The following is a 20,469-nucleotide window of genomic DNA, read 5'->3' on the forward strand; positions in this document are numbered from 1 at the left end:
ATAAAGGGCTTGTGCCTCTGAGGCCAGAGTTCTTTGGTTGCTGTCCAATGCTGCCACATTTAAAGCTTCAACCCAGGGCCAGGGGATGTTATTAGGCAGCTGCCTGGCACCCCTCCCCAAGAGCAGCTGTGGAGCCCTTTTCTCTGCCCACCAAGTTAACCAGATAAAGGCCATGTGACCCTTTGCAGCTGTTGATCTCCTCCCCGTGGCCTGGCACACTGTGGGTCAAAGAACACTCCTGGGGAGGAAAGGACAAGGGGTGGAGAGTCTGGATTTTCTGCTTCACCTCCAGGCTAAGGGCTGGGAAGAAGGAGGCCAGAAGGAGTGGCCTCCCTCCTGCAGTCATCTGGACTGTAGGGAGCTCTGGCTTCCTCACAGCAGACGGCAGACTGAGCCCCTGGATTCCTGTTCCTCCACTTCCCAGCCAGGAGGAACACTCTCTGGGAGAGAAACTAAGCCAAGGACTTTTGCCAAGCCGGCCGGTGGAAGGGGGTGCCATGGCTTCAGGGAAGACCTGGGCAGTGGCAGGAGGAGTGGGAGCAGTGTCAGTGGTCGCTGTGGTACTGGCCGTCAGTCTCACCCAGAGTCAGAGCTCCCAAACAGGTAGGAGGGGTAGACTCTGGGCTTCCCCCCACCCCAAATATTCTGATTGGCTCAAACCCCTTCCTTTCCTCTCCCTAAGGTCTCCCTCACCCTTCACCTCACCTAGCAAAGTCCTACTTGGCTCAAATTCCCTCCTTCCTTCTCATGGTGTGCCCAGTTAAGGGTGAGGACCAAGCTTTGCCTCAGGGGGACAAAGAAGAAACAAAGTACTGGCAGTCCTCAGAGTGAGCATGTCCCCCCTCCCCATCTCTCCCTCCTAGCCCCATCCCCACAGCAACCACCTCCAAAGGAGGAAACCTTCAATGTGGAAACTTCACGAGTGTCAACATTCCTCTTGGGGGTTCTGACTTCTCTCCCAACCAGAATTCTGATTGGCTCAAGCCCTCTTTTTATCTCTTTCTCCCTAGAAGAACACTTACTGGCTTGATGTCTCCTTCTTCCCCCTTCCCAGGATGCCTCCTCCCAATTCTTCCCCATCACCTGGGCTCCCTGCCTTTACTTTCCCCATGATCCTCCCCCTTGCAACCTTCCAGATTAAAATCAGTCAAGCTCTAGTGAGCTCGGCCCCCTTCCTTTTCCCTTTCCAGGATTCTGCCCAACAGAATTCTCCCCCTCCCCATTCTCAAGATTCTACAAGGTTCTCCCCCTCCTCCTTGGAGGGATCTGATGGACGCTGCCTCTTCTTTCCCTTTCCCAAGACTGTTCTTCCATGAGCCTCAGAATCTCAGAATTGGAAGGGACTTCAGGCACCCTCTATACATGACCAGAAGCGGGACTCTTAGCAGAGGTCATCCAGCCTCTGCTTGAAGGGAGCCCACCCCGCCTTAAGGCCTGCAGGAATGAGGAGCTCCTGCTTCCGTTTAGCTCTCCTCTTCCCCTTCCCATGAGCTTGCTTCACTTCATTTCCTTCTTCCCAGTAAAAGTTGCTATGGCCTTGGGTCCCTCTCCCCGAGATTCTTCAATGCCAGCGACTCAGAAGGGAGAGTAAGTGGAACCCAGGAGTCCTGGACTCCCAGGTCGGCGTCCCTTCCTCTTCCATTCCCTTGATTAAGAACAAGGAATTCATCCTTTCCCAGATTGTGAGAGCTGTACCCCGGATGGCGACATGCTGGACTACCTCATCAGCACCGGACAAATCAGCCACAAGGATGGCCTGCTGGTCACCTGGCACCATGCCGCCAACAACCGGAGCCAGATGGAGGCAGCCCTGAGCAGTGAGGCCCGGGCCCTTAGAGGGGCACGGTGGGAGTGGGCAGCATGGCTGGGGGGAGGGTGGAAGGAGGTCCTGGGGGAAGGTAGGAAGGCCTCCTTCAGTCAATCCCCAGAGGCCAAACTGTGGAGACAGGGCACAGGGGTCCAGATTCCTCTTCTCTCCCCTAGCCTGATTCAAAAAACCACTTTCAGACTGATTCTTCTCTCTCCTTATTAGCTCTCAGGAAAGACTCTGACCTCATTCATTTAGAATCCTGCGTACTAGAATGTCAGAGCTGAGAGGGGTCTTAGAACAGGGGATGTCAGAACTGGGAGGGAGCTTAGAACGGGGGATGTCATAGTTGGAAGAAGCTTTAGAACAGAGAATATCAGAACTGGGAAAGATCTTAGAACAGAAAATATTAGAATTGGGAAGGGCCTTAGACCAGAGGATGTCAGAGCTGGGAGGGGTCTTAGAACAGAGAATATTAGAATTGGCAGGGGCCTTAGAAAAGGAGATGTCAAAGAGGGGGAGAACCTTAGATACCAAATCCTTCACTTTGCACTGCAAAGTGAGTCCCTTGTAAATGATCTGGATGACCAAATGTGAAAATCTGCCCTTGAGCTCCCCGCCAAGGTGTTCTGTGAAGGATACAACAACAGGGCAAATTGTAGAGTCACTTCACTTCTATCAAGTCAACAAGTGCGCCCAAAACACAAGGCCCTAAATCAATCTGAGCAATCTAGTTCCTGCCCTCAGGAAGCTGACTAAGGGTGGAGGACTTGGCCAAATGTTCTATTGATATGGCATCAAACGTGAAAGAATAAGGACTCCAGGAAACCTTCCAGAGGGAGAACCAGTTTCCACCTGGCTGAGCCCAGAGGATGTGGACAGGCTTGGCAGGCTTGGCAGGTGGGGCCTGGGCTAGGCCTCCCCAGCAATTAGGAAGCTACTGATGGAAGTGGCTCCTGCCAGAGATGATGAGGGTCTGACCTGAGGAGGTGGTGGTGGGACAGACAGGTGGAGGAGCAGTGAATTGTCAGCCCTTGGTAAACTGGAATGGGGAGGGGGAGGGGAGGGAAAATGAATGATGAAAGAACGAATGAATAAATGAGTGAAAAGTCAGTAAGTGCTTAGTCTGTCTGCGTCAAGCATTGTGCTAAATACTAGGGTTTACAAATAGAAAAGTAAGGGACAGCTAGGTGGCACAGTGGATAGAACACTGACCCTAGAGTCAGGAGGACCTGAGTTCAAATCCAAACTTAGACACTTAATAATTGCCTAGCTGTGTGGCCTTGGGCAAGTCACTTATCCCATTACCTTAAATAAGAAAAGAAAAGGAAAGGAAAGGAAAGGAAAGGAAAGGAAAGGAAAGGAAAGGAAAGGAAAGGAAAGGAAAGGAAAGGAAAGGAAAGGAAAGGAAAGGAAAGGAAAGGAAAGGAAAGGAAAGGAAAAGGAAAAAAGGAATGGAAAGGAAAAGGAAAGGAAAGGAAAGGAAAGGAAAGGAAAGGAAAGGAAAGGAAAGGAAAGGAAAGGAAAGGAAAGGAAAGGAAAGGAAAGGAAAGGAAAGGGGAAGGAAAGGAAAGGGGAAGGAAAGGAAAGGGGAAGGGGAAGGGGAAGGGGAAGGGGAAGGGGAAGGGGAAGGGAAGGGAAGGGAAGGGAAGGAAAAGGAAAAGGAAAAGGAAAAGGAAAAGGAAAGGAAAGAAAAGAAAAGAAAAGAAAAGAAAAGAAAAGAAAAGAAAAGAAAAGAAAAGAAAAGAAACCCTTCCCTAAAGGGGCTTCCATACTAATGCAGACCTATGTAGAGGCATATATAGGCAAGGAAGATGATGTGTGGGACGTGTGGGTTGGAAATGCCAGCAACACAGATTGGAGAGAGATTGGAGGAGAGGGAGAGGCTGGAACAATTCCTCTTTGTAGTAAAGAGGTGGCTCTGAGATCTTGAGGGCTAGACCACCATATTAGTCAATCAGCAAGCACTGAGTCCACTTCTAGTCCTCAGGCCTTGTCCCAGGGTCAAGGATTCCAGAAGGGTTGGCTGCTGTGGGATTACACTTTTCCAACCTGGAAATATCCCAACCCCTAAGGCACACGTGATACCTTAAGAGTTACCACTGGTGGCCTCTTGGGCAGTTCCCATGACCCCTCTGAGCCCCTCACTTGTGGATAGTCACTTGGCACCCTGCTCCCCATTTGAAGAAAGCCCGTAGTGACCTCCATAGTGATGCCCCATTTGGTATTATTCCTAACCTATGATGGGATGTGATAGGATATTCTTATCCTATGAGCGTCTGCCCGCTTGCTCACGCTGTCCTGCCTCAGCTCATCTCCAGCCCCCGCGGTCCAAAACAATGGTCCGGAGGAGCAGCAGTGCTCCCTAGCTCTAGAACTGAAGAGAAACAGAACCAGAAAGCATCCCTCACCCCTAGAAGCAACAGAGGAAGTGAGGGGGAGGGTGACAGTGAAAACTACTGAGGCAGAAGACTTGCTATTCTGGGCCTGGGGGGGGGGGGGGTCCTTACATGAGATATGAAACCAGGCAGGCCTCAGTTTCCTCATCTATAAAATGAGGACATCCAAGGGTTCAGTGGTCCCTGAGGTCTCTGTTCAGATGATTCTAAGTGAAATACATGGGTCATTGATGGGGGGGGCAAAGCAGCAACCTGTCAAAGCTGCCTTGTAACACTCTTTGCCAAGGAGCATTATTTGAGGCACGGACCCTACCCAAAGGGTTTTTATTAAAAAAAAAAGATTTAAAAGCACTTTAGAGTTGATAGGTATCCTAAAATATAGAATGTCCCTTCTGGGAGGACCCTTAGAGAAGGAAATGTCGAAGCTGGGAAGGGTCTTAAAACAGGGTATGTCAGAGCTGGGAGGCAGCTTAGAACTGGGAATGTCAGAGCTGTAGGGCTGAACGGGTTGGCTTTCTCAGGACTGGGGAATCTCTTCTGATAAAGGGAAGGATGGCCCCACCCTGGGTGATAAGGGAAGATAAGAGTCTCTCTGAGATCACCAGGCCTCATCTGACTAAACCTGAACTCTGGCTTAACTGAGAGGATCTTATCTCCCGAAATCAAGGAGGCTCTAAGGAAGGTCAGCCCCACTCAAACTTCATGTCTTTCCTAAGAAGGATTTATCTACCAAGCGTGAATAGGCAAATTCAGGGCCATGGAGACATCCAGGGTGGTCTAGCTGACCTAGTCTGGGAGGCAGGAGGCTTGGACTCTCATGTCTGCCCTTCCACTGGTGTGCTCTTGGGCCAGTCATTTCTCTTTAGGCCTCAATTTCCTCCTAAGGGGGAAAAGAAGCTAAGGTTTGGACTCTGGGCCTTTGATAATAACATGGGAACATCTTATCATTGTCTCCAAGGCAGGCAATAGAGATAAGAGAACCTAATGGGTGGAGGAGAGACCTGGGGAGATTTTTATAGAAGGACTGAACCCCAAAATGAAGGGGACTCAGGGGCCAGCTGGTCTAAGCTGAACAGGACCAAGTATCCCGTGATGTTATGAGAAAAAGACTCATCCATCTTCTGCTTGAACCTTTCTAAGGAAGAGGAGCCTGGAGCCTCCTAAAGCCCATTTCATGTCCATAGGGCTCTAGCAATTGGAAATTTTTCCTTACATAAACCTAAATTTGCCTGTCTGCACTTCCCCCATTTGCTTCCTTGTTCTGTTTTCTGGGCCAAATTGACTAAATTGAAATTTCTCTTCCACTTGAAAATTTTTTTTATGTTCACCCAGAGTTTTCCCCAGGATAGGATTGTCGAGTTCAAAGACTTCTCCAGGGTCACTCAGTTAATAAATCAGAAGCAGAGCTCGAACCCAGGTCTTCTTGGCTTTTGAGGCTAATGCTTTCCCACCATGCCAGACCCTACTCCAGGTTATCTATTCTAGATGTGTAGTGTCCACTCAATACTAGTCTGTGGACCAACCTGGATACATATTTTCTGCTGTCTGCTTCCCATTTCTGGTCTCATCTAACGTTCTTGACAGGAGTACCATCCCTTCATTATGATTTTTCATTCATTCATTCATTCATTCATTCATTCATTCATCATTCATTTTCCCTCCCCTTCCCCTCCCCATTCCAGTTTACCAAGGGCTGACAATTCACTGCTCCTCCACCTGTCTGTCCCACCACCACCTCCTCAGGTCAGACCCTCATCATCTCTGGCAGGAGCCGCTTACATCAGTAGCTTCCTAATTGCTGGGGAGGCCTAGCCCAGGCCCCACCTGCCAAGTTTGCCAAAGCCTGCCCCCATCCTCTGGGCTCAGCCAGGTGGAAACCAGTTCTCCCTCTGGAACAGGACACAGTGGATAGAGTGCCCCATATGGTGTCAGGAAGACTTAAGTTCAAATCTGGCCTTGGATATTAGCTACCTGTGTCACCCTAGGCAAGTCACTTCACCCTGTTTGTCTTGGTCTCCCCATCTGTAAAATTCTCTGGAGAAAGAAATGGCAAATTACTGCAAAAAAAAAACCCCAAAAAACCCACACCTAAATGGAGTCATGAAGAGTCAGACACAACTGAACAAGATTGTATGATCCTTAAGCTCAAAGTCAGAGACTTTTATAAACTCTTTTTTATACCCTCATATATACTTAAATTCCCATAAGGCTATTATAACTCTTGAGAAAAGTGGTACGGATAATACAGCTATGGATAATAGTAGAAATTACCCTCCTGAGAAGAGGTGAGAATCAGATAAGCTAATATATGTGAAAGTGTTTTGCTGCCTCAACCCTAGGACCAGCACCTGCTTGCCCTAAGAGAGTCCTTTTCTCAGTGTTTTTCCAACCAGGAGGGAATCTTCTGTTCTTTTCCAACCAGATGTCCAACCAGAGATTTGTTTGCCCAGGTACCAACATCAGTGGACACAGAGTGGACCTAATCTTAAAAACATCCCAGGATTGAGACCTGAAAGGGAACCTTGAGAGGGCATCTAGTCTCTCATTTTACAGATGGGAAAACTGACTTGCAGAGTGGAGCTCAGAGGGCAAGAATTGGAAGTAACCTTGTTCTTATTCAATTGGTTTTTTTTTTCAGTCCAATCATATCTGACTTTCAGTGATTCCATTTGAGGTTTTCTTGGCAGAGATACTGGAATGGTTTGCCATTTCTTTCTCCAACTCATTTTAGAGATGAGGAAACTGAGGCAACCATTGTGAAGTGACTTGCCTCGGGTCATACCACTAGTGTCTGCAGTTGGATTTGACCCAGGTCTTCAAGACTCCAGGTGGGGCAACTAACCGTACCTCTGATCTTACAGAGGAGGAAACTGAACTATTGGACAGTGGTATGGATAATGTAGCTATGGATAATAGTAGAAATTACCCTTCTGAGAAGAGGTGAATCAGATAAGCAAATATATGTGAAAGTGTTTTATAAATTTTGGGGGGGGATAAGGAAATGGGGTTAAGTGACTTGCCCAAGGTCTCACAGCTAGGTCATTATTAAGTATCTGAGACTGGATTTGAACTCAAGTCCTCCAGAGTTGGTGCTCTATCCACTGTGCCACGGAGCTGCCCTTAGTGTTTTGTAAACCTTAAGGCCTTTCTATGTCACTGTTAAGTGACTTGCCTAGGGTCTCACAACCAGTTAGTGTCTAAGATTGGATTTGAACATTGTCTTTCTGACTACAAGTCTAGCACACTGTCTCATACATCACAAACACACATTCATCATACATGCACATTTAAGTATCTTTCAAGGGATCTTTGGTCCATGTTATATGAGAATTTCAGACCAGTTAGGAGGGGTGGATGGAACCAAGAAGATATTTTGGGAGCAACAGAAACCTTTAAGTCCCACATTTTGTACAATATGGGGCATCCCCCATTTCAGAGGGTCTCCCTGATCAGCAAAGGGATACAAGGGTTTAGGTGTGATGGGAACTCAGCTTTTCCTTGTTACTCTTTCTCTGTATTCTTCCTTGGGACCCAGGCGATGTCATGGTATTGGAAGCAGATGTCACCGTGGAAGGACTGAACACAGTCAATGAGACCGGTGTCCCCATCATGGCCCACCCCCCTGCCATCTACAGTGACAACACCTTGGAGCAGTGGTTGGAAGCCGTATTGACCAGATCCAGAAAAGGTAACAGTGATGGCCTCTTAACACAGTGGTTGGCTCATTGTAGGCACTTGATACCTGTTGACTGATGGATTGGTTGACCCTGGATCTCATCCCCATGAAGGCAGCTAGGTGGCCATGGAGTCAGGAGGACAAGAATTCAAATTCAGCCTCAGATGCTTGTCATGTGCTAGCTGTGTGACCATGGGCAAGTCGCTTAACTCTGATTGCCTTGAATCCAGAACCATCTCCAGTCATCTTGATTCATATCTGGCCACTGGACCCAGATGACTCTGGAAGATAAAGTGAGACTGGTCACTTAGCACAACTTCCCCCTTGCTGAAATCCAATTCATGTGCTTGTCATGGCATCACCTCCTTGATGTCCTTGTCTTCTTTGAGAGTAAAGGACAAGGGGCAACTAAATGGCGCAGTGGATAGAGTATCAGCCCTGGAGTCAGGAGGACCTGAGTTCAAATTTGACCTCAGACACTTAGTAATTGTCTAGCTGTGTGATGTTGGACAAGTTACTTAACCTCATTGTCTTAAGTAAATAGAATTAAAAAAAATAATAAAGGACAAAAAACATCATCATCATCCCCATGTGGTCCATTGGAAAGAGCTTGGCTGAGATGCCAGAATCTTGGATTCCCACAAAGTCACAGAAGACTTTTAGAATTGGAAAGACCTCAGAAATCATGGAGACCAGCTCTCTCATTCTGTAGATGAAGAAAATTGGGGTCAAGAGATATTATGGGACTTGTCCATGACTACACAGAGAAAAACAGTTTTTCCTACAATATACCACTTTATTCCTGCTTCTCCTTCTATGTGCCTCTATTCCTTCATTTTTAAAATGGGAATAACACCTGCCAGTGGGAGAATCTGGTGAAAGCTATTTATAAGCCATAAAGCATAGCACAAGTTCAAGGAGTTATTGGCATCCTATTGACCATATATCTTTCCTTTAATCAAGCCTTCCTCTCTGGTCTCCCCCAGGTCAGAGGTGGAAAGGACCTGAGAAGAGAGAATGTCAGATCTTGGAGAGAGTTTAGAGTAAAGGATGTCAGAGCTGGGAGGGCTCTTAGGAGAAGGGATGTCAGAGCTGGGAGGACCCTTAGGACAGGGAATGTCAGAGCTGGGAGGACCCTTAGGACAGGGGATGTCAGAGCTAGAAAGGGCCTGGGATCATAGAACCAAGATTGTCAGATCTATATTAATATAGTACATTTTATATATGTTTTCTCATTGCAATGTCACCATGATGTGATGAGATAATTGCAACAAGTACACCCATTTTACAAATGAGGAAACTGAGGCAAAGAGTAACTTGCCTGTGATCTTGCACGTAATGTCAGAGAAGGGATTTGAACTCGGGTCCTTCTAGATTTCCAGTCCAGTCTTCTCCGCACTGCTGGACCCTCTGGTCTAACGCTCTTCAAGCTCTCTCGGCCCCTCTGGAATCATTCTAGAACTTCTCTGCATTCTTTGCTAGGTATCAAACTAGATTTCAAGAGCATCAAAGCAGTCGGCCCTTCTCTGGAGCTCTTAAGAAATCAAACAGAGAATGGGAGACTCCAGAGGCCTGTGTGGATCAATGCCGACATCCTGGAAGGCCCCAATGTGCCCATCCCAGTTGCCATCAATGCCACACGGTGAGTCCATGGCTCCTCCTCTCTCTCTGAATGTGTTGGGAGTCTTGGCTGGATCTCCTTCTTTTCCTTCCCCTCCCCAACTCTAGACCCTCAAACGATGGCATGAGTCCATGGGGAAGGCTCAGGAGGCTGAAGGAGAACATGAGAAATCGGGTGCTTAGGGCATAACCTTTCCCAACTCCCTTGTAGGTGGTGGCTTCTCTCTTTAGAATGTAAATGTCCAGAGAGGAGGAACTGTTGTTAGCTTTTATTTCTTGTTTGTATTTATAGTGCTTAGCACAGTCCCTGGTTGTGCCAAGACCTCAATAGGTAGTCTGTCTTTCTAGCCATATCTGTCTATTCATCTATCTACCCATCCATGAATCTGTCTATCTGCCTGTCTAACCATCCATCCATCCATCCATCCATCTCTATCAGAGGCAGAAATAGAGTTTGATGGGGACTTTGGTTCAATTCAATTCAGTCCAATTCAATGAGCATTTATTAAGCACCTACTCTTTGCTGGGCACAGTGGATGCAAAGACAGAACTGAAGCAGTCCCTTCCCTTACAGAACTGATATGCTCTGTGGGAAGTGATGAAAAATAAAAGACATGAGATGGGTAAAGGTAAGTGAATACAAGGTAATCGGAAGAGGGAGAGAACTGGAAAAAAACAAACAGGGTCAGGGCAAGTGCGTGTCTCAATATCAGATACAAGATTGAGTGATCTTATAATCACAACTAGCTATCATAGTCCTTTCCTCCCCCAGTTTTGTAGAGTAGGAAACTGAGGCCCAGGAGGGTCAAACAAATAGCCCAAAGTCACATGTCACACAGAGAGGAGGTAGCAGTGACAAGATTTGAACCCTGAATCCAAATAAATGCTCTTTTCAAACCCATAAACTGCCATGATTCATATTCAATAGGCTTTTATCTATTTGGTCCTAACTGTGTGCCAAGCACAAATCCATACTAGTTAGAGAGAAGGGGAAACTAGCATTTGGAGGGATCAGGAAAGGTTGAAACTGGGTAGGTCAGTAGGTCAGAGGAACCAGAGCATCCCTAGCATGGAAGCAGAGGCTGGGAAGGACAAAATCATAGTGACTTTCCTTAAAGGAGCTTGCATTCTATCAGAGTAAAGTTCAGTGAAAAAAAGCACTGGTCCTAAGTCAAAAGAACCGGGTGCAAGTCTCCCTGTGTCTCAGTTTCCCAATCTGTACAATGAGAGTATTACAATGCATTCCTCTTTCCACCCTGACAAGCTTCTGGCATCCTCATCGGCCAACAGCTGGAGGTTGCCTGCCCAATCACTGCACCTACCATGTGTCCAAACCTCCTGTGGTCAAGTAACTGCTATCTTTTCTCAAAGGGTGAGCAACCCTAGCATGGAAGTAGAGAGTGGGAAGGACAGTTCAGCAAAGGAACTGAGGTGGGAAATGGAACACCAAGTGTGAGGAAGAGAGAGGCCAGTTTAGCTAGACTGTAGAGTAGAGGAAGGAGGGTAGTATATACAGAGGATGAAACCATACACTGGGGCCAAGTTGTAAGGGGCTTTTAGAGTTTAGCTCTGTTAAGATGGTGATACAAAAAGAAGCAAAAAAGAAAGACTATCCCAGCCTTCAAGAAGTTTACATTCTATTTTATGTTAATAGTAATTTACTTTTTTCAATTGCATGGAGATCATTTTCAACTTTTTTTTTTTAGTATTTTTGTTTTTTTGCAAGGCAATAGGATTAAGTGACTTGTCCAGGTCACTCAGCTAGTAAGTATGAAGTGTCTGAAGACTCAGGTCCTTCTGACTCCAGGGCCGGTGCTCTATCCATTGCACCATCTAGCTGTCCTTCAGCAGTGATTTTTGAACGTTTCTCCCTCCTTCTCCAAGACAGCAAGTCATCTGATACAAGTTACACATACATAATCATGTAAAACTTATTTCTACATTAGTCATGTTGTAAAAAGAAGAATCAGGGGTGGCTAGGTGAGCACCAGCCCTGGAGTCAGAAGTACCTGAATTCAAATCCGGCCTCAGACACTTTAATAATAATCTAGCTGTGTGGTCTTGGGCAAGCCACTTAACCCCATTGCCTTGCAAAAAAAAAAAAAAAAGAATCAGAACAAAGACAAAAAATCATGAGAAAGAAAAAACAAATTTTTAAAAAGTGAAAATAGCTTGGTTCAATCTGCCTTCAGACTCCATAGTTCCCTCTCTAGACATGGATGGCATTTTCCATCACAAGTCTTTTAGAATTGTCTTTGATCACTGTATTGCAGAGAAGAGCTGAATATCATCTCTCAGTGTTGCTGTAACTGTGTACAATGTTTTCTTGGTTCTGCTCACTTCACTCAGCATCAGTTCATGAAAATCTTTGCAGGTTTTTTTTGGAAATCCACCTGCCCTCCATTTCTTATAGAATAATAATATTCAATTACTTTCATATAACACAATTTATTCAGTCATTCCCATAAAGACATACCCTCAGTTTCCAGGTGTTTGGCACCACCAAACAATTCACATGAGTGGGTCCTTTTCCCTTTTTTATGATCCCTTGAGATACAGACCTAGTAGTGCTATTGTTGGAACCTTTGGGTCTAGTTCCAGATTTTCAAGGAATTTACATTCAAATAGGGGTAACAGAACATATAAAGAAGCTGAGGGGTGGCTAGGTGGTGCAGTGGGTAAATCACTGGCCCTGGAGTCAGGAGTATCTGGGTTCAAATCTGGTCCCAGACACTTAATAATTACCTAGCTGTGTGGCTTTGAGCAAGTCACTTAACCCCATTTGCCTTACAAAAAAACCTAAAATAAATAAATAAATAAACGAACAAACAAACAAACAAACAAACAAATAAATAAATAAATAAATAAATAAATAAAAGGAAGCTGAGAAACAGGAGTGGGTGACCAGGGGAAGGGAGTCACAGTGGAGGAAAAATATCCAGAAAGTCAGGAGCAAGGTCCATGGAGCAGGTGCATGTCATGGATGGCTTGAGGACCATTCCTTAAAAAGGATAGTCCAAAACTTGAATGAACTGATGTTGAGTGAACAGAACCAGAAGAACATTGTACATAATAACAGCAACAAAGGGTGTGATCAGCTTTGATGGACTTGATCATTTCAGCAGCATGAGAATCAAAGATAATTCTAAGGGACTTGTGATGGAAAATCCCATCAATAACCAGAGAAGGAACTGTGGAGTTTAAATGAAGACCAAAGCTATTATCTTCAATTTTTAAAAGTGTCTTATGAATTTGGGTTTTTTCCTACATTTGGATTTGATTCTTCTTTCACAACATGATTAATATGGATCTATGTTTAGCATGGCTATACATTTAGAGCCTATATTAGATTGCTTTCTGTCAGGAGAAAGGGGGACAGAGAGAAAAAAGCAAAAAATGATTCTTGAAAATTACTGTTGTATGTAGTTGGAAAAATAATTTTTAAAATATTTAATTTTTTTCTAAATGGAGATTCCAGGAAACAATGACTATTCTCAGAGGGGCCTAGGGATCTGCCTGAATGAGAAGGTACTAAAAGAAGCCCTTCCCCATCCTTTAGGGGCCCGTCTTGGTCAAGATTGAATCTGGGCTTGGCTCTAGAAGAGAGTCAGACGTTCTTGGGGAGATGGGCCCTCTTTGGGGATGTAAATTTTACAAAGGCAAACACAGAGCTAATAGAGGTGGGGAGAGAGTCACAGTTGGAGTGGGGGGAATCAGGGTAGTTCAGGATAGGAGGTAGACCTTGTCCTGAGGTCTGAAGGGCTCAAAGCTTTCCAGAAGCACAGGTAAGGAAGGAGAGCAGAACAGGAATGTTAGGTGTAGGAGGGACCTCCTCACCTGTTTACAAATGGAGCAGAAATGTTCTCTGTGGAGAAGGACATGCAAATCAGCTCGGTTGGATTACAGAGGAGAACACCAGCTTGGGAAGGGCTTGAAATATCAGACAAGTTTGTACTTGATCCCAGAGGCAGCAGGGAATCATAGGAGCTTCTGGAACAGTCAGCTCTGACTCCGGAGAATTTGAAAGTGCAGTGGAAGGGAAGCGGGGGGACAGTAGTGCAGGGCTTTCAAGTGAGAGGCTTGTGTAATAATGCAGGTGAAAAGGGGACAGGATCTCCACCAGAGAGGTGGCCCGAATGCTAGAAAGGCGTGCAGGATAACAACTCATTGATATGGAGCTGCTTTGTAGTGCAGGGTCTGGTGTATGATAGGGCCTTAATAAATGCTTTCTTCCTTAGCTTCCTTTCTTTTTTTCCTTCCTTCCTTCCCACCAACTATCCTTTCTTTTTTCTTTTTTAACGTTCTTCATTCTTTTCTTCCTTCCTTCCTTCCTTCCTTTAACTTCTTTCTTCCTAACTTCCTTCCTGTCTTTATTCCTTCCTTTCATTTTTCCTTCCTTCCTGAATCCTTTTTCCTTCTTTTTTGACTTCTTTTCTCTTCCTTCCTTCTTTCCTTCCTTCCAAAGATCCCTTCTTTTTTCCCTTCCTTTTTAATTTCTTTCTTTTCTTTCTAAGTTCTCTTTTTTTCTTCTTTCCTAACTTCCTTCTTCTTTTCTAATTTCCTTTCTACCTAACCACAGCAGGTGAGGGGCAGTGAAAAGCTGAAAATAACTTAGAAGTGATTAATCTGAATAACGTGTGGGACAGTGGTGGTGGTGGTGGTGGTGGTGCCCTCAAAAGAAACAAGGAGGTAGAGAGTAGTATCTGCTGGCCAAGTTGAGGCATCTCATAATGGATTAAGTGCTGTGCTTAGAATTAGAAAGACCTGAATTCAAATCCTATCTCAGAGGCTTGCTAGTTCTGAGATCCTGAGCAAGTCACTTTGCCTCTGCCTCAGTTTCCTCAACTCTAAAATAAGGTTAATGATAGCACCTATTACCTCCCAGGGTTGTTTTGGAGATTAAGTTATATAATATTTTTAAAGCATTCTGCAAACCTTGATTTCATCTAAATGCTAGCTATATTGTTGAGTTGGGATATGAAAGTGAAGATATATGTTATTCTATTACTCTCTGGTCTGTAGTTAGGTGGTGATGTCGGACTGTATCTCAAAAGAAAGATGAGGGCTGGATAGGTTGGTTTGAGAGTAGTTTAATAAAAGTAAGAATGATACCAACTAGAATTTACTTAACAATTTAGGGTTTGCAGAGAACTCTGTACATGATTGCACGTGTGATCCTTACTACCCTAGGAAGAAGGTTCTATTATTATCCTTATTTTATATGTGGAAAAACTGACTCTGAGAGTACCTAAGTGACTTGCTTAAGGTCTCACAGCTGGTGAAGCATCATTTGAACTCAGGACTTCCTGATGCCAAGTCCACTACAAAGCTCTGGGTCTTGATGGGGTGGGCCAGGAGGTTGTAGAGAGTACAATGTCTTGGAATATGTCCACTCATAAGGAAGATGATGATGCTGAAGACACTGTAAAAAGGTGAAGAAGGGTGAGACCTGAGAGAATTATTGTAACAGAGAAGACCTGAGGCTCAGAGAAAGTTAAAGTCTTGCTCAAGCTTCAAATGTTGTCTGCTTCTCTTTCTAGGTTTCTGTCCCTGGTCCAGGAAAAGTACCCCAATGCCACCCTGTCTCTGGGTTGGACCACTCTCTATGTCCCCTTCGCTCCCAACAAAACCTACACCTGGGACATGATTGAGAAGATGCACAGACTGGTGATGGCCCTGCCACAGAAAGTGACCTTCCCAGTGCGAGCTGCCATGGCAAGAGCTGCTTGGCCCCATTTCAACTGGCTCCTGAATCAGTCCGAGAGGTGAGAGGGAGATGCCCTCCAACAGCACTAAGATCGATTAGCTAATCACTTCACGTGTATTAAGTGCCTACTAAGCACTAGGAACATGGGCAAAGAGCAGGACTGAGGCTCTCTGGCAAAATCAAGTCTATCATCAAGTGAGGCAGCAGAGCTAGCCAGTCAGGTTGCATGGCACTACCACTAATGACCAGTGAGGGCAATGTGTAGCTAGGCAGTTAAGGAATTAAGGCTATCAGAGATGGATGGGGTGCCTCCTGGCACATTGGGTTGTTTGCAAAGGGAGAAGCAGATCCAGGTAAGCCTCAGGGTGCATGGCCACATCCTCTAAACAATCTAGAAAACTTCCCTGACAGGAAGTGTTTATATGTTTCTCTCCTCAGAGCCATAAAAAGGCAGCCAAGATGCCACTGTGTCCCTTTCTCCTTCGGGCAACTAGAAAGTAACTCTTAATAAAGCACCTGGCTGACAGTGCTACAGCTGGCATTTTGAGAGGCAGTGTGGGGTAGTGGATAGAGAGCCAGTGTGGACCCAAGTTCAGTTATTAACTTTGAATGATAATAATAATAATGATGGTAGTGGTGGTAGTGATGGTGGTGGTGATGATGGTGATGATGATGATGGTGATGGTAATGATGATGGTGATAATGATAGTGGGGATGATACAATACTATAGTGGATGTGAAGCATTGCAAAAGTTGTGAAAGGCTTTTTAAGTAGTCAATCAACTAGAATTTATAAAGTGCCATGTATCAGTCACTGTGCTAAAATGGAGATAGAAAAAGCCTCAAAGAACTCACTGCTAAAAGCAAAATAGAGAAGTTTACAATTGATCCTGGAGGCAAGAGTCATTGAGTAGGGGGTAGTATGGTCAGATCTATTGTTGCTATTGTGACTAACCTTTATAAAGTGCCTTAAGAAATATTCATCCTGAGGTGGCTAGGTGGTGCAGTGGATAGAGCACTGGCCCTGGAGCCAGGAGTACCTGAGTTCAGATGTGACCTCAGACACTTAATAATTCTAGCCGTGTGACCTTGGGCAAGCCACTTAACCCCACTGCCTTGCAAAAACCTAAAAAGAAAGAAAGAAAGAAATATTCATCCTCTACTTCCCAGGACATCCCCAGTGATCTTGACTTTTGTCCTGCCACTGGACTTTGATGACTGTGGAAGAGAGAGTGAGGCTGATGATTTCATGTAATTTTGCCTCACTTAAATCCAATTCATGGGAAAATCAAGACCTTAAAACAGTCCTTGGAGATATCACAGGCATTATTATCCCTATTTTACTTATGAGGAAATGGAAGCTCAGAGACATTCAACTGTCGTCATATAGCTAGTAAATACTAAAGTTAAGATTCAAACCCAGGTCTCTCCTGACTCCAAACCCAGCTTACTTCCCAGGATGTAGCCACTGGGGTAAGGAATAAAGCCCAGGGTACAACACATTGAATGGAGTGTCAAGAGAAGGAGGTCCAAGGCTCAGATCACTGGGTAAACGGTGTGACTGTGTAACATGGGCAAGCCAAAGTTCCTTGCACCTCTGTTTTACCATTAGCAAAATGGGTGGTCCTATCTACTTAACATTCCACTTTTTTTTGAGACTCTCCCAAGCTTCCCTTCCTCCCCTATCTTCACTGACAGAGTTGGGCCTTCATAGAAGGTAAGTGCTCTTTGGTTTTACAACCTGTGATGCTGCAACCTGCCTTTGGGGGTTTTGACATGGGGTTAAAAAAAGTAAAAGATCAGTGAGGCCACAGAGAGAGTGGATCTGTCAGGACTGCTGAGGAGAATCATAGAATCATAAATTTAGAGCTGGAAGGGGTCTAGTTCAACTTCCCCATTTTACAGAAGGGGAACTAGAAAGCAGAGAAGCTGGTCAGGGGCAGGTTGTAAATGCCAGGGGCAGGATTTGCACGTAGGTCTTTAGACCCCATTCCCGTTCTTTCCACTGTATAACACATTGGAGGTACGATCCATCACTGGTCAACCCTGTCTCCTGCCTGTCGGATCGTTTTTCCTCCTTCAGCTGCTACCCAATGTAATCCCAGATGGACCTCAAAGTCTGTTGTCTAGTCCATTATCTAGTCCTCCCATGCCTGGAAGAGAAGTCCCTCAATAATAACAGCAGCAATAAATAAACACAGAAAAACCATGTGAACTAGAATTTATGGAGCACTTTCATGTTTGTGAAACACTGTACAAACACATCTCATTTGATCTGCACAACTCTGTGAAACAGGTTCCGTTATTTTGCCCAGTTTATAGTGGGGGAACTGTGACCGAGGAAGTTTAAATAACTTGCCCTGGGCAAAATGCTAGCAAATTGCTAAGGTAAGATTGGAATCTGCAACTTGGGGTGACCTAGATGGCCCCTGAGGACCCTTCCAGATCTAGAGCTAACAAGTGATTATTCAGCCTCTGCTTGAAGACTCTCAGTGATGGGGAACTCAAGGACCTAAGGTCATCCATTCCACTTTTGGACAGCTCCATTCATTAAGAGGCTTTCTTTGCATTGAAATAGAATTCATTTCTTTTCAACTTTCACTCATTGCTCCCATATCTGCAGGCCCCAAATCTAAAAACTATTTGATGGCTGCTATCATGTCCCTAGAGTCGAATCTTCTCTAGCTTAAACATTCCCAGAACCCCGAGCTATAGTAGCTGCCCTTTTCTGGACCATTTCCAACTTTATTCTTCCCTGCCCTAAATCCCCTTGGCCAGAGTTAAAGTTTAGGGTGTTCCTACTCTATGTCAGTCCTAATTCCTTATAAGGACCAAGAGCCAACTCCAAAGTCCAGGCTGAAAAGGGGATTTTTGTTCTGCTTGGCTCTCCAAGACAGAGAGAGCAGGAAAGAAGCTTCTGCAGCTTGGGCATCTATAATTTCTTTTATTGGTTCAGAAATTTCCATAAACAAGCCATGCTTTGGACCATTTGTCTGAGAGATTGGCCGACTATGGGCTTTTTCCCCTAAATCACAGAGGTGGAAACAGATCAAGAAAAGCAGAGAGATCTGCCTGTGGTTCCTCAGCTATGGTGGAGATGAGACTCATGAATCCAATGTCCTTTCTGCACTAGGACTGGTCATTGAGAGTTGAACAAACTAGGAAATCTTAGCTATTACATCAAAAGTCTTTAGAAGGTGTCCTGGGATTGACCTCAAGAGGGTTGGCTTCTAATCTCAGCTCTGCCAACTTTGTAGCTGTGACTTTGGGCAAGTCATTCCTCTCCTTGGACCTATATCTGTGACTCTCAATCTCCTCATTCATTCATGTTGGTACTCCTTGCCACACAGAATGGTTGTGAGAAAATACACTAGGTGGTGCAGTGGATAGAGTACTGACCTTGGAGTCAAGAGAATAGGGTTGAAATCCATCCTCAGACACTTGGCACTTATTAGCTATGTGTGGGTAAGTCACTTAACCCTGATTACCTCACATCCCAGACCATCTCCTGTCATCCTGGTTCTTATCTGGCCACTGAGCCCTAATGGCCCTGGAGGAGAAAGTGAGATATGCCCTTCCACATTCTAATCCAATTCATGTGCTTGCCATGGCATTACCTCCCTGATGTCACGGTCTTCTTCAAAACTAAAGGACAAAAAACCCTCCAAAATAAATAAACTATACAATACTTTCTAAATGTGAGCTTTTTTTGGTTACTGTCCAAATTCCATCCATCTTACAAGCCTGGCTCAGAAATCATGTATTGTGAAATCTTTCCCAGTCCCTGCCCTACTCCCAACCCATGGAAATCTCTCCATCTGAGCCTCCATAGTTTTTAAGAATGTTTGATATCTTCTGCCTTGTGAATATGATTTCCCTTTTCCTCCCACCTAACAAACCCTCTCTTGCAACCAAAAATAAAAAAGAGAGAGAGAAAACACTTCAATAGAATTAGCACATTGAAGGAATCTGATAATATATGCAGTGTTCCACATCCATAGACCACCACCAAAAAAAGGAGAGAGATGTATTTTCTCATCTTTGCCTCTGTGGCTTGGGTAAGTAATCACTAGGCAGGTGGAAAGGATGAGTCCAACTGAGGAAGCACAGAAAGGCACCCTGAGGTACATATTGGAAAGGATCCTAGATTTAATTTCAGTTAGAAAACCAGGCTGCCATTTGCTAGCTATGTATCCCTTGGGCGAGCCTCTTCCTCTCAGCAAGCTTAAGTTTCCTCATCTGTAAAATGGGAATAAGTGTTCTAGGGGTGCCATCTGAGCCCAGAAATGTGAGCTATCCACTTCAGCACTCCATATTTGGTGTGGGCTTCTGGGGGAGAGTATTCTTGTGGTTGATGTAGATCTCTCCGGCTTTCAGATACAGCCTGACCTTGTGGCAGGGCGCCTCGGACCGCGTGACTGTGAAGGACCTTCTTTACATCCGGAACCACAGTGCCCCACACCAAATCTACTATGACCTTTTTGAGCCCATCCTATCTCAGTTCAAGCAACTTGTCCTAAAGAAGTCTGGCTCATCAAAGGGCTGACTTAACAAGGGCAAAGAACTGAGGGTTGGAGAAGAATGGGTGCTGGGGCCCTGAAATCACTCCTCAACCTGTCACAAAGCAGGAGGGATTCTCCATGAACTTCTGAGCTAGAAGAGATCTCAGTGGACATCGTGTGATCCAACCCAGAATAAGAATCACTTCTCCAGAGTTCCTCCTGAATAGTATTCATTCCATCTCCTTTCTATATATCTTGTATCTCCTTAATCATTGATTTCTTGTCTCTCTCATTAAAGTGTGAGTTTTTGAGGGCAGGAATTATTTTTGTCTTTTTTTTTTTGTATTCACAGAGCACTTAGCACAGTGCCTAGCAAACAGTATGCACTTAATAAATCCTTTTTGACTTGCTTTATTGACTTTTCTTGATATCATTAATTATTAGAAAGTTATTCCTTAAAGAAATCCTAACACTAACTCCCTATAAATTGCCCACCCCACACAAACCACCTCTTTACTCCCAGTAGAACTAGGATTCTACCCTCCAGTTCTAAGGAGAATAGTTTAATCCCTTTACACAACTCATCACATTTATAACCTGTAACATATGATGGGGATCCCCTCAGATGCCAAGTCTATGTTACCACAAAAAGAGTTGTTCTAAATAGTTTTGTACATATGGGTCTTTTCCTTTTTTTTGTTTTTCTTTTTGTAAGACAATGGGATTAAGAGGCTTGCACAAGGTCACACAACTAAGTA

General features: G+C 44.9%; 1 protein-coding gene across 1 annotated transcript; it reads left to right on the forward strand.

Moving 5' to 3' along the window:
- Positions 1-249: 249 nt before the first annotated feature.
- FAM151A (family with sequence similarity 151 member A) lies at positions 250-20,115 on the forward strand. Its single transcript, XM_074220321.1, has 6 exons — positions 250-603; positions 1,680-1,817; positions 7,742-7,894; positions 9,365-9,524; positions 15,043-15,267; positions 19,587-20,115. Exons 1-6 carry the CDS (start codon positions 498-500, stop codon positions 19,753-19,755), a joined length of 951 nt encoding a protein of 316 aa, XP_074076422.1. The 5' UTR covers positions 250-497; the 3' UTR covers positions 19,756-20,115.
- Positions 20,116-20,469: the final 354 nt, after the last annotated feature.

This window comes from Macrotis lagotis, chromosome 2 (genome assembly GCF_037893015.1).
Source record: "Macrotis lagotis isolate mMagLag1 chromosome 2, bilby.v1.9.chrom.fasta, whole genome shotgun sequence".
NCBI lineage: Eukaryota > Metazoa > Chordata > Mammalia > Peramelemorphia > Peramelidae > Macrotis > Macrotis lagotis.

Excerpts from the sequence above, each read along its gene's own strand:
- FAM151A (XM_074220321.1), top strand. The coding sequence starts at position 498 with ATGGCTTCAGGGAAGACCTGGGCAGTGGCAGGAGGAGTGGGAGCAGTG. Across the intron at positions 7,895-9,364 it reads ATTGACCAGATCCAGAAAAG|GTATCAAACTAGATTTCAAG; the intron begins GTAACAGTGATG and ends ATTCTTTGCTAG. Across the intron at positions 15,268-19,586 it reads CTCCTGAATCAGTCCGAGAG|ATACAGCCTGACCTTGTGGC; the intron begins GTGAGAGGGAGA and ends TCCGGCTTTCAG.